Source organism: Callorhinchus milii, unplaced genomic scaffold (assembly GCF_018977255.1).
Source record: "Callorhinchus milii isolate IMCB2004 unplaced genomic scaffold, IMCB_Cmil_1.0 Scaffold19, whole genome shotgun sequence".
NCBI lineage: Eukaryota > Metazoa > Chordata > Chondrichthyes > Chimaeriformes > Callorhinchidae > Callorhinchus > Callorhinchus milii.
In genome coordinates, this window is record NW_024704760.1 from 11,053,742 (window position 1) to 11,066,639 (window position 12,898).

The 12,898-nt window shown below is 47.1% G+C and overlaps 1 protein-coding gene and 1 non-coding gene across 2 annotated transcripts; both read right to left on the reverse strand.

The window, feature by feature from the left end:
* Positions 1–3,385: 3,385 nt before the first annotated feature.
* trnas-cga lies at positions 3,386–3,457 on the reverse strand. The gene has a single exon. It is a non-coding gene; the product is annotated as a tRNA-Ser (tRNA).
* Positions 3,458–7,795: 4,338 nt separating this feature from the next.
* On the reverse strand, positions 7,796–12,681 carry rpl10a (ribosomal protein L10a). The gene is given in 6 exon segments (NM_001292906.1): positions 7,796–7,999; positions 8,518–8,690; positions 9,213–9,361; positions 9,717–9,797; positions 11,058–11,129; positions 12,652–12,681. Coding segments are annotated over 6 exon segments (651 nt in total). The 5' UTR covers positions 12,657–12,681; the 3' UTR covers positions 7,796–7,828.
* Between the last annotated feature and the right edge of the window lie 217 nt (positions 12,682–12,898).

Genomic DNA, 12,898 nt, shown 5'->3' on the forward strand with positions numbered 1-12,898 from the left:
TCAGGTGGACATTAAAGATCCCATGGAGCGATATGAAAAGAGAAGGGGAGTTTCTCTCCCCCGGTATCCTGGTCAACAATCCTCCCAAATAAAATTGTCTGTTTGTGGCGCATTACTGTGTGTCACAGGCTGCCACATTTGACATAAAATACACAGTCTCAAAGCGCTCAAAGGAAATAAAATGGTTTATCAGTGGATGCTGTAAAGTATATCCTGGGAAGCACTTTTAACATAACATAACATGATATGTAGGAGCAGGAGTAGGCCATTCGGCCCTTGGAGCCTGCCCCGCCATTCAATCATGGCTGATCTCCTAATTTAACTCCGGCTAATAACCTGACCCTGACTTATCCCCATATCCGTTAATCCCTTTTGCAATAAGAAATCTATCTATCTCAGTCTTGAATATGTTCAAGGACTGAACGTCAACAGCCCTTTGGGGTAGTGAGTTCCACACATTCACTGCCCTTTGAGTGAAGAAGTTCTTCCTCAACTCAGTGCGAAAGGGCTGTCTCTGATTTTCAGGTTGTGACCCCTGGTTTTAGTTTCTCCAACCGGGGAAAACAATCTCCCACTATCTACTCTATCATTGCCCTTTGATGATCTTATAGGTTTCTAAAAGATCCCCTCTAATTCTTCTAAATTCTGGAGAATATAGGCCCAAATTGTTCAGCCTATCCTCGTAACTCATCCCCTTCATCCCTGGTACTAACCGAGTAAATCTACGCTGCACCCCCTCCAAGACAACTACGTCCATCCTTAAAGAGATATCTCAATTTTGAGACATCTCAATGACGTGATAAGGCGCTGTATTAAATGCAAGGATTATTATTACTGAGAGAGAAAGGGAAACAAACTGAGCTTTGCTAATATCTAATGGAGCAGTCAGCGAATGTGTTAAGAGTGCAGACACATTCCAGAGCTTGTAATGTTTCCAATATAACTCCTGCCTGTGACCTCCTTTAGGGCTAATCTCACGCTACCAGCAAAACATTCATCAAAAGATGATTTCAGCCTGTTTTCCAACCAGCAGGCTGCCAGCAATTCCTGCACATTTACCCACAAACAACATCAGTCCTCACTCATATTGATTTACAATCTGTTCCATTCACTGGGCAAAGAGCTCCCAAAGGCCAACGGATGAAGACAGACACCCTGCCAGCAGTCAGCCCACAAAGCACTTGGAGCACTCGCCTCGCAAGCGAGAAACCTGGGTTCAATTCCCAGGCAGGTCAGGGTGAAATGTTAGGCAAGTTTCCTTCCTCCATACGCCTCTGTTTATCCACCAGTCAGTAGGAATCCGGTTGTTAGTCGATTGGCAGATTGCTTTTCTGGGGGTAATAATCCCTTCAAAAATAATAATAATAATAATTTGGTCACTCAATCCATGCCTGTTTGTGGGACACTGCTGTGCTCAAATAGCTGCCACGTTTCACCCACAGAATATACACTTTAAGGTACATTCTGTGAAGCGCTTTGAGACGCCTCTGAGATGTGATAAGACGCTGTATCAAATGCAAGGGTGATTATTATTATTATTGTCTGCTGCACGGAAGGGCACACACTTGTTCATGACTCGGAACAGTGAACCCTGCAGTTTCCTGTATGTTGTACACGATAATTTATACAAGTCACACAGACTCTCACAGGGACTGATGCTCCTTGTAGTGTGCACAGCCTGTGCACAAAAATATTGTTGACCAGGACACCGGGAGAGAGAGAATCTCTCTTCTCTTCTTTTAACTAATCACCGTTTTCTAATGTATTTTCTTCTCTGTTTTTCACCTTGACCTACAAAGGGCTTTAATCCTTCACTGAGATTCCTCAATACAAACTTAAAACTTTAGCGCATCAACAACAACAAATGACATTTACACAGCGCCTCTCATGTCGGGAGGACGTCCCAAGGCGCTGGACTGTCAGGAGTTTGGATCCGAGCAGGAGGTTGGGATCAGGAGGGATGGAGGACAGGGAGGGTTGGGGTAGGAGGGTGACCGAAGGCGCAGTCTAAATGGACGCTTGAGATGGGCCTTAAGAGGGCAAGGGAGGGAGTGAGGCGAAGGGACTGTGAGCAACAACGTTGATCAGACATTTCTGCTTTTCCCATAATAGGTAATGCACCAGCCTGCCTCCATCACCTCTCCCACGTCACAGGTTTCCCTTCTGTTTGTTTTCAAGCGGAGCAGCTTTAAGACAGCACTGATAGAGAGCAGAGACACAGGCAGAGGGAGAGAGAGGCACTGGGCTGAGAGAGGCATTGGGCAGAGAGAGGCACTGGGCAGAGAGAGGCACTGGGCAGAGAAAGAGGCACTGGGCAGAGAGAGGCACTGGGCAGAGAGAGGCAGTGGGCAGAGAGAGGCACTGGGCAGAGAGAGGCACTGGGCAGAGAGAGGCACTGGGCAGAGAAAGAGGCACTGGACAGAGAGACAGACAATAAGCTGAGACAGGCACTGGTCAGAGCAAGGTACTGGGCAGAAAGACACTCACTCAGGTCATGTGTGTGTGTGTGTGTGTGTGTTATATGTGCAGTGTTCAGTGTGAGCATGCGTGGATGTTTTGCATTAAAAATATTTAAAATCAGCAACACGATGCAAACGGACCAAAAGCAAACCTTGGTGCAATCCCTTTGACAACACGCCTTCCATGTCTCAAAGTGCTTCGAGGGATTCACAGTAAAGTGTAGTGACTGTGTATTTGTGGGACGAACCTGGCAGCCGTGTGATTCCCATGTGATCGTTAAGGTCCACCTGAAGAGGGCCTCGGTTTAAAGTCTCATCTGAAGGACAACCCAACGTGCAAGTTGGCTGCAGCACAAAATACACAGTCACTACACTTCAAAAATATCCCACTCCCCCAGTACTGCAACGGAGCATCAGTGTAGATTTGTGGGACTTGATCCCACAACCTTCTGACTGCGACACAGGATTTACCAACAGAGTCAGATAGACACACAATGTTCGGAAGGCCTCACAGGAGGGAAGAGAAGCAGAACACAGTCGGCATGTTTGGAGTAGGGAGGGAATGTTGGTAGACTGTAAACAGAACAAGAATGTAATCTCTTTGAGAGAGATAGAGCGATATCTTTGTCTGGCATGAATATAAACACAAGCCACTGAGGGGAAAGGTTGTAGATCATGTCGGAGGTGGCACTAATGGAATAAATTGAAACGAGGAAATCTGACCCAGTCTTGCGATGTCGTTTCCCCTGGCCTGAGTTCAGGAGCAGTTATTTATGATCATTTCTTATATATACACATATATAATAATAATTCTTGCATTTGATACAGCAGCTTATCACATCTCCAAGACATCTCAAAGCGCTTCACAGAATATACTGGAAAGTGAATTGACTGCATATACTCAGTACGGAAACTTGCCCAATGTTTCGTCCTGCTGGGAATCGAACCCAGGTTTCTCACTTTCGAGGCGAGTGCTCTAACCACTGAGCTACAGGACTCCACCATCTTTGAGACGTCTCAAAACGCTTCACGGAATATACTGGGAAGTGGATTGATCACGTATTTTGTGGGCGAAATGCGGCAGCGAATTGCGCACAGCAGTGTCCCACAAATAGTGGTGGATTGTGTGACTAAATTATAATTTTTTAAAAAAAATTAATTGAAGGGATTATTACCTCCGGAAAGCGATCCACCAATCGACTAACAACTGGGTTCCTACTTACTGTTGGCTACATAGAGGTGTGTAGAGTAAGGAAACTTGCTAAGGTTTCGCTCTGACTGGCAATCAAACACGGGTCCTGTAGTTTACGAGGTGAGTGCTTTAACCACTGAGCTATGGGTAAGAATATTACAAACAAGAATATTCATTTCTTGTTGGTATCCTCCCTCCTCTGTGTGACAGTTTCGAACTCCGAAAAGCTTGTTTATCTGAAAGCCTGTGGCCACAATGCTTGGCAGGTTGCAAATCAGGCCTGAAAGTTGTCTTCAAAGTCCTTAACATGTCACCACTTCAGTTAAAGTAGCTGCTGTGTGAACACTTCCCATCTATCATTTTATGTCAAAGTGCAGCCTCACTGCAATAATAATAATAATAATCATTGCATTCGATAAACCACCTTATCACATCTTTGAGACGTCTCAAAGCGCTTCACAGAACATACTGTAAAGTGAATTGACTGTACAAAATCCTCATTTTCTGAGCCATGGCCTCAGAGAAACAAAGGGATTTTACAACAAAAATATTCCCTGCATTTGATATAATAATATTCCTTGCATTTGATATAGCGCTTTTCACGTCTTCTAGACATCTCAAAGCGCTTCACAGAATATATTGTAAAATGAATTGACTTTTGTATATTTGTGGGTGAAATGGAGCAGCCAAATTGCGCACAGCAGTGTCCCACAAACAGTCATGGATTGAAGGGACCAATTTACTATTGTTTTTTTTTCTTGAGGGATTAATGTTAGGCATGTGGATTGAGGAAACTTGCCCAAGGTTTCGTCCTGTCAGGAATCGAACCCAGGTCTCTCGCTTGAGAGGCAAGTGCTCTAACCACTGAGCCACAGAACTCCAATATATCTCATCGTCGAAACATCTCAAAGTACTTTACAGGATTTTACAGTGAAGTGTAGTGACTGTGCATTCTCTAGATGAACGCAGCAGTCAATTTGCACACAGCAATATCTCACAACCAGCCACGAACTGAATAGCCAATTTTATTTGGGGGATTGTTGGCAACGACACTGAGAGAAACGTAATATATTTGCAAGCGAGAGGACCTAGGTTTGGTTCTAGGGAAGGGTGAAACCTTAGGCAAGTTTCCTTATTCCACATGCCTCTGTTTACAACAACAACAAAATTACATTTATAGAGCTCCTTTCACGTCGAGAGGACGTCCCAAAGCGCTGATACTTTACTTAGCATTAAGTAGGATGTCAGTCAATTGGCGGATCGTTTTTCCGAGGGTAATAATCCCTCCAAAAAAAATAATTGGTCGATCAATCCACGACTGCTTGTGGGACACTGCTATGTGCAATTGGTTGTTGCGATTCACCCACAAAATATACAGTCAATTCACTTTAGTTTATTCTGTGAAGCGCTTTGAGACGTCTAGAAGACATGATAAGGCATTATATCAAATGCAATGATTATTATTAGGATTATTATACTCCCATTCTCTTTTCAAATAATGTCCTGGGACAAACATTGACCCAAACAGGCAGATGGGAACTGAGTTTAACATTTAAGACAACGGTGTCTCTTAGCACTCCCCCAGGACTGCAATGAACATCAGTTTAGATCCAGAGAACACAGTCATTTGAACCAGTAGCTTCTGACCCAGAGGGGAGAATGCTACCAAACAAGTCGAGTTGACACAAGATGATTAATGTTCTCAGTTGATTTAATTTCCTGTTTCAGCAACACCTGCTAATTCATATTGTGTCTCAATCTGTTACAGCTCTTCCTAAACACCACTCGTCACTGCCAGCGAGAGCAGCTGCTTCTCTTCGATCACACCTGAACACCTTCCTCTTCAACCCTGCCTACAGTCACCTCCTGCCCGGCTCGGAGTCAAGCTCCACCAGGTAAGCGCTCAGAGGCTGCCCCATGTGAAGGCACAATATAAATGTAAGTTGTTGTTCCTCCATAGTCTGTTCTGCCTTATTCACCTGAAGTTCAACATTGCCACCAAGAGGCACAAAAAGTTAGTGCCCTACTGCCACCACAGAAAGGTCTCTGGCCGTCTACGCATATTGATCAGTGAACGAGTTCAGTCCAGTCAGGCTGCTTATTAATGTTAATAATCCTTCCATTTCATACAGCGCTTTATCACGTCTTCGGGACAGCTCAAAGCCCTTCACAAGATATACTGTAAAGTGCATTGACTGTATGTTTTGTGGGCAAAACCCGGCAGCCAATTGCACACAGCAGCGTCCCACAAACAGTCATGGATTGAGGAAATAAAATGAGTAATGATAAGCTTTGCACTGGATCATCACATGATTTTATTGTAGTGTAGTGAGTGTTTAATTTGCAGGGAAATGCAGCATCAATTTCCACACTGCATTGAAGTGAATTGTTTAGAGGTGTTGTTAGCCGGAACACCAAAATAATCTCCTTTATCAATCAAAGTAGAGTCACAGGATATTTACCATCTCCCACCCAGCCCTCAGTATAACATTTCACCCAAAGGACAACATCTCCGTCAAATGCAGGTCTCCCTCGTCAGCCTAGACTGAGCTCAAAGTCCTGATGTGGGGCTTAAACTCACAAGCTTCTGACTCAAGAGGTGAGTGAAAGATACACAACTGTGCAGCAGAGTAATAATTTAATGAGATCTGCGAACAGGCCAGTTCACCTGCCCATCCTGTACTATCAGCAGTCAGGTCTTCAGTCTCTCTGCCTCCACCCTTTGGAACTCCATTCCACATCCCCTTCGCCTCGCTCCCTTCCCTCCTTCAAGGCCCTTCTCAAGACCCTCCTCTTGGACAGCGCCTTCGGCCACCCTCCTTGCACTCCAGATCCCAAGTCCCTGTTTGTTTCCAAATCCAACTGCCAGCACCTTGAGACATCCTCCCACCGTGAAAGGCGCAATATAATTTATTGTTATTGTGATGCTCATCTGATAACAGTTCCTGTTACCACTGATGCTGCATTTCAGTGCAACATGCACTTAGCCTGGGATTCCTCCTCCACACTGCATTCAAGCCATAAAACCCCTAATGTGTAGGCTCATTTCCTTGCAGTGAGCATACAAGAATCCCAGACAGCTTCAGCTGTTGCTTTGTAATGATTCTCACACCACACGTACCTTGTTAAATGCAAACGCCAGCTCAAAACATTTTTTTACTTTCTGTTCAGTTGCTGACAGTTCACACTGGGGTTCACAATACGAGGGGAGCATGGGTGGGTCAGGGCTCTGACAGTTGCAGGATGTGGGAAGGGGATCAACGGATGGAGAAAGACTACGCCAAGCCTAATCTTTTTCTTTTTGGGGGGTCAGCCAGGTGTCTGACACAAGCAGAAACCCATCACTGTGCTTGGAGTATCCAAACCAAGCTGAGAATTCCATGCATCCCACCTACACATACGTGGAAATCCCAGACAGATTGTTGGAATGGAATGTGCTCTCTCTCCCCGGAGGGACACAATCCTGCTTACCCAATTCTGGAAAGTATTAGGCGCAAGTTGGCAAGAGACCAGGCTTGGGGGACACCAGTGTTTGATGCGTAAGAGTGAATGAGTTTTTTTTTGGAACTAGATGCTACTGTTGAAAGTTAATTTCAGGTTAAATTGATGGATGGCAAAAGCTCAATGGGAAGGAAGGCAAGCTGTAAAGCAGTCCACCATAATTCCAAGCAATTGGGTGTTTTCAGTTATGATTTGACAAGTTTCCTGTGAACCATAGGAGGCCAACTATTCAGCCGGCCTAGCTGTGTTGGTTACATTGAGCTAGAACATTGTAGGAAGACAACTGATGCTTAGGACAACTCACAAGCATTGACCTACACATGGTGAAGCCTCGCCCGCAGATAAATGCCATTCCTACACAATATAAGCAGAGGAGAAATACTTAGATGTATTGATCACCACAACTGATCAACTGGCAGTTTTCATAGCCACCAACAGGCATGTGGTGTAATCTCATTAGGCCATCGAGATGACAAGCCATCTCAGCACTATATAAACATAGCACCATGATGGTTTGCCCAGATCAGTGAAAGCTGCATCACTCGATCGCACACATTCTTTTCTGTAGCTTTTCCAGTGTGTTGACCTGATTAAGCCCTGGTCAATACAGACAAAAATTCAGACCCGGAGACATGAATTTTGTAAAAGACTTTATTGTATATAGTCCACCCAGCAGTTAGTAGAGGCGCTGGGGCTTACCCATACTGCTCTTGATGTACAGCGCACGCACATTCTGCCAGTTTTTCTTTAGCAGCGAGACCAGGAAGTTGATGGCTAGGTGAATGTTGTAGACCAGCTCCTCCTCAGTCATCTTAATGTGACCTACAGCAACCGCCAAGCACAGCACCTGGGGAACGCAGTCACTTCAGTCTCCAGACATTACTGGGTCAACTCACAATTACACTAAAACCCCACAGACCTCTCGACACCTCTACTCTGAATCCAGCTAATAATTGTGAGTGCCATCCCTGTCTACTTGCGAAGTTTGGGTCAATGTTTTTTTNGCCCAGCCAGGTGTCTGACACATGCGGAAACCCATCACGATGCTTAAAGTATTCAAACCAAGTTGAGATTTTCATGCATCCCACTTACACATGAAAATCCCAGAGATAAGATTGTTTGAATGGAACCCTCATTCTCTCCCCGGAGGGATGTACCCTGCTTACCTAATTCCGGAAAATATTAGGTGCAGGTTGGCGAGGGACAAGGCTCTAAAGCCACAATAGCTTGTCATTGATATTGCTTTCCAGCAGCCCTCGCTTTATACAAAACAGCTCTGTTTACCCTCTATTATAACACATTAGCCTTGTTCCCCTTTCAGCAGTCAGAGATCCCGAGACAGGATTTCTACCTCTGCAAACTTACCTTCTTCATCTGGAACTTGATGGTGGACTTGACTTCGTCCACTTTTGACACCATGTTCTCGTTGTGAGTGAGGAGAGAAGGGAATTTACCAGCCTTGTTCAGACCAGGGCCCAGGATACGAGGAATCTGCTTAATAAGCGACTCAGAGGCAAGGAAAGCATCGTACTTCTTTGCTGCAATGAAAAAAATTAAGGTCTCAGCTGAAGGTAAGGCCAGGAAAGTACTATGAACTAAAGGTCAAGCTGAACATCAGGCAAATATTAACCCTTCAACAACTAAAGAGCATTTCACCCCCTCCCCATGCTCATCGGGTAGCAGGCAGCAAACAAGACCACTCTTTGTCCATTCTTATTCCTTCACAAGTCAGTTTACAGAGTGCCAGCAGCTCATACCAGATCTGGCACTATCTATACTAATAAAAACAAAGTGTCTGTCTGTGTCAAGTGTATCTTGTATATAAGCGATCGACAAAGAGACATGATTTATACCTCATCGGAAAGGTCCTGCAACTAGCAGTGTCATGGGCATTTTTTGGGGGAGCTATATTAAAAAATACTTTTCCCCAATGGGGAGTGAGGAGGTTTATAATGCACCTTTATTCTAAAAAGTTAGTTTCAACACTTTAATCAATGTGCAGCTTGTTCTACTTGACTCCTGTTGAAACATAAGGCTACCTTTACAGACACAAAACTCACCAAGCTTCTTGACCAGTTTCTTGTTTTTATTGAGCTTCTTCAGAGCCTCGATGTCCATGTGAGGGATGTCCGCAGCCTTGGCCTCATCGCAGTGCTGTTGGTCTCCCAGCAAACAGATCGAGAACTTGGGACGAGGGGCGTTCTTCAGCCTACAGACACAACAGCACACGGTCAGAGCCCAGTGATGTGGCTGATCACAGAGATGGGCTAGGAAAGCCTTTACTAACCTTACCATTACTGCTGGCTTCTCAGTTGCTTTATCCACCAGCAACATTTACAAATGGGCGGCGGGATCAGCAATATTGCTTCCCCTCGCCTCCCCTCATGTTTTAAGACCCAGGGTAGGGGTCCGTCCAAACCCCCTTACAGAGCAGGACTACCCAAGTCAGTCAGTAAACCACAAGCTGCTTTAGTCTAGTGAATATCTACAATATTTGATCAGATCGATCGGCCAATTGTTCTGCAGCTTGTGCACTGAAAGCTGGGTTGATCAATGAGTCGAACCTGACGGTGCCAGAGAAACGCTTGTCCTTCTGAGGGTCATAGTTCTTCAGACTGATCTGTAGTTCCACCGTCTCCAGGAACCTGTGCACAGAGAGGAGAAACATTAGCAATTAGATAAGATACATAAACATCAGCCAAACATGTGGCCATTATATTAGAAAATTCACCAGGGTCCAGATTTACTCCCATTTATGTAGCATTTATCCATTTGTAGCACTGCTGTACGCAAATGGCTGCCATGTTTCATGCACAAAATATACAGTCAATTAATTTTAGAATACATTTTGTGAAACACTCCAGTTGAGTGTGGGTCTATGGGGACTATACCAGAAACTACACCGATCCTCTGACACACCAAAACAGCTACCTTCCGAGGTGTTCCATCACCACTATCTTTTTGCAGAAAAGCAACATCAGCATCTACCCGACGAGCTGGAAATTGGCCATTTATCAAGCAATTATCTAAAGAGCTCAAAAAACTGGGTCCACTAACAGGGATCCGCCCCTCGTGTCCGGGGATTTTTAAATTCTACCTGAATAGGTGGTTGGAATTTAACTTTAATTTAGTTTTAATTTAATTCAAAAATTTAATTTAGCCCGTTCCCTCCACTCAGCCGGCTCTGGCTGCTCCACATTCCCCGACCAAACCACCCCATCATTGGCGGGAGAGCCTTCAGCCACTCAGCCCCCAACCTCTGGAATTCCATCCCCCAGTCACTCTGCCTCGTACCCTCCTTAGCCTCCTTCAAGTCCCGTCTCAAGACCCTCCTCTTCGACCATGCCATCAGCCACCCTCCCCTTCCTCAACCTCAGTTCTGAAATGCTGTACTCTGTCCAGCGCCTTGGGACATCCTCCCGACATGAAAGGCGCTATACAAATATAATCTTGTTGTTGTTTGTTTAACAGACTTCCCAAAGTTCCAAGCACCTCCTCGGAATATTAGCCTAGAACGTGATACCCGAAGTCCCAACATGGAACTCCATCTCAGAATCTCTCCACCTCACCCACTCGCTTGCCTTCTTCAAAGCCTTCCCTCCTTGACCATACCTTCGGTCATCCCCTTACCCCCACCAGTGGTGCAGATACTTAACTCTCCAGCGGCTTGGGACATCTTCCTGACATCAAACGCGCTAAATAAATGCCATTTGCTGTTGTCAAACCCACAGTCATAACACGACCAAGTACTTCTAGGACACTCCACCCCTTCCCCCATACACTTCAGTCACCAGCCCCTCCGCTAACACAGGTCTGCGTGAGGTGTACTATCTAAATGCAAGTTGTTGGTTAGCCTGCCGTCAGTGTTACGACAGCACTCATATCCACGGGACCAATTCACTTACTTGCGAGTCTTCTGTTGGGATCCCTGAAGGACCTCCCGAACAGCTTCATACAAGGTATCACGAGTGACTTTACTGCAAAGAAAAAAGAGCAGGTAATAATACATTATGAGCTGTATCAGTTACAGAAGTGTACACAACATCTACAACAACAACAAGATTCCATTTATAAAGCGCCTTTCACATCAGGAGGACGTCCCAAGGCGCTGCACAGTTGGGTCATGACCCGAGGAGGGGGGAAATGGTCAGGGGGAGGGAAGGGAAGGGAGGGAAGAGAGTCGAGAGGGGAGCTGAAGGCACGGTCAAAGAGAAAGGTTTTGAGACCGGCCTTGAAGGAGGAAAGGGAGGAAGCGGCGAAGGCACTGGGGGATAGAGTTCCAGAGCCTCGGGGCTGAGTTCCAGAGCCTCGAGGCTGAAGGCCCGGCCACCGATAGTAGGGCGGTTGGGGCGGGGGATGTGGAGCAGACCAGAGCCAGAGGAACGGAGGGTACGGGCAGGTAGGTAGGGGTGTAGTAGGTCGGAGAGGTAGGAGGGAGCGAGGCTGTGAATGGCCTTGTAGGTGAGGATGAGGATCTTGAAATCAATCCTCTGGGGGATGGGGAGCCAGTGGAGGCGAGCGAGGGTGGGAGTGATGTGGTCCCGAAGCCTGGTGCGGGACAGTACACGAGCTGCAGAGTTCTGAATGACGAACTCTGTACAAACCCTACATTTGTATAGTTGCTCTCACACAAGGAGGACGTCTCAAGGCGCTGGACAGTCAGAGATTTGGACTTGAGCTGGGAATTGGGATCATGAGGGGTGGAGGGTAGGCGTACGAGGGTGGCCGAAGGCAGTCAAAGTGCAGGGTCCTGAGACGTGCTTTGAAGGAGGCAAGTGAGGGAGCAAAATAAAGGGACTGTGGGATGGAGTTTCAAAGGGTGGGGTTCCCCAAGGTGAACTGCAGCTGAACATAATGTGGCGTCCAGTCTGACCATTTCATGTCCTCTCCCCCCCATCATCACACAATCTTTTCCCGAAGGCTCCACGTACAACTCCCAGGATCGCTGCACTTGCCTCCAGAGAGCAGGTCGGGGAGGCTACCGCTGTGTGCAAATGGCTGCCACGTTTCACCCACAAAACGCGGCTCAATTTGATCCACTTCACAGTGATACCCCGTCAGGCGCTTCGAGACGGCTCTGCGACTTGATAAGGCGCTGCACCACATGCAATGACTATTACACACTATTATTATTAATATTATTATTATTATTAACGCGCGGCCACAGCCGCTGCCCGGAACAAGCCCAGTGCCTCAGGGACTTATGGCTCTGGTGGTGCGGGGGGGGGGGGGGAGAGGGGGGGTTCGCCCCCTCCACTGTAAGTGATGCAGAGGGGACGGACCAGGGGCAGCGGCCCCGGGACCCCCTCCACCCCCCAAACCGCCTGAAATTCTATCGCGTTTCCAATGGCGCCGCCGCCGTTCGGGGGACGGCCATTCCTGGCGCCGGAGCGCGTGTCAGGTGCGGGTGAGGACGCCGACACGGGTATCGGGGCGGTGGGCGGCGGATGGCGGCGGATTGTGCGGCCCCGCGCGACCCGGAGAGAGAGAGGCGCTCACCTCATCCTCGCGGCGGCCGGATCCTGAGAGGCCGGAAATGACGCAAGTGACGCCTTAAATAGCGGCGGCGCCCCCCCCCCCCCCCGCCGCCGCCGGCTCTCGCGAGAGGACAGCGACTCCCGCGCGGGCGGGTTGGGCGGGTTTTACGCCCAACTGGGCGGGTTTCGCGCCCTATTGGGCGGGTGCCTCACTTTTCAACAAACTTCAATTTCGACCTTCAAACCTGTTTTTTCTCGCCTTTTCTCAC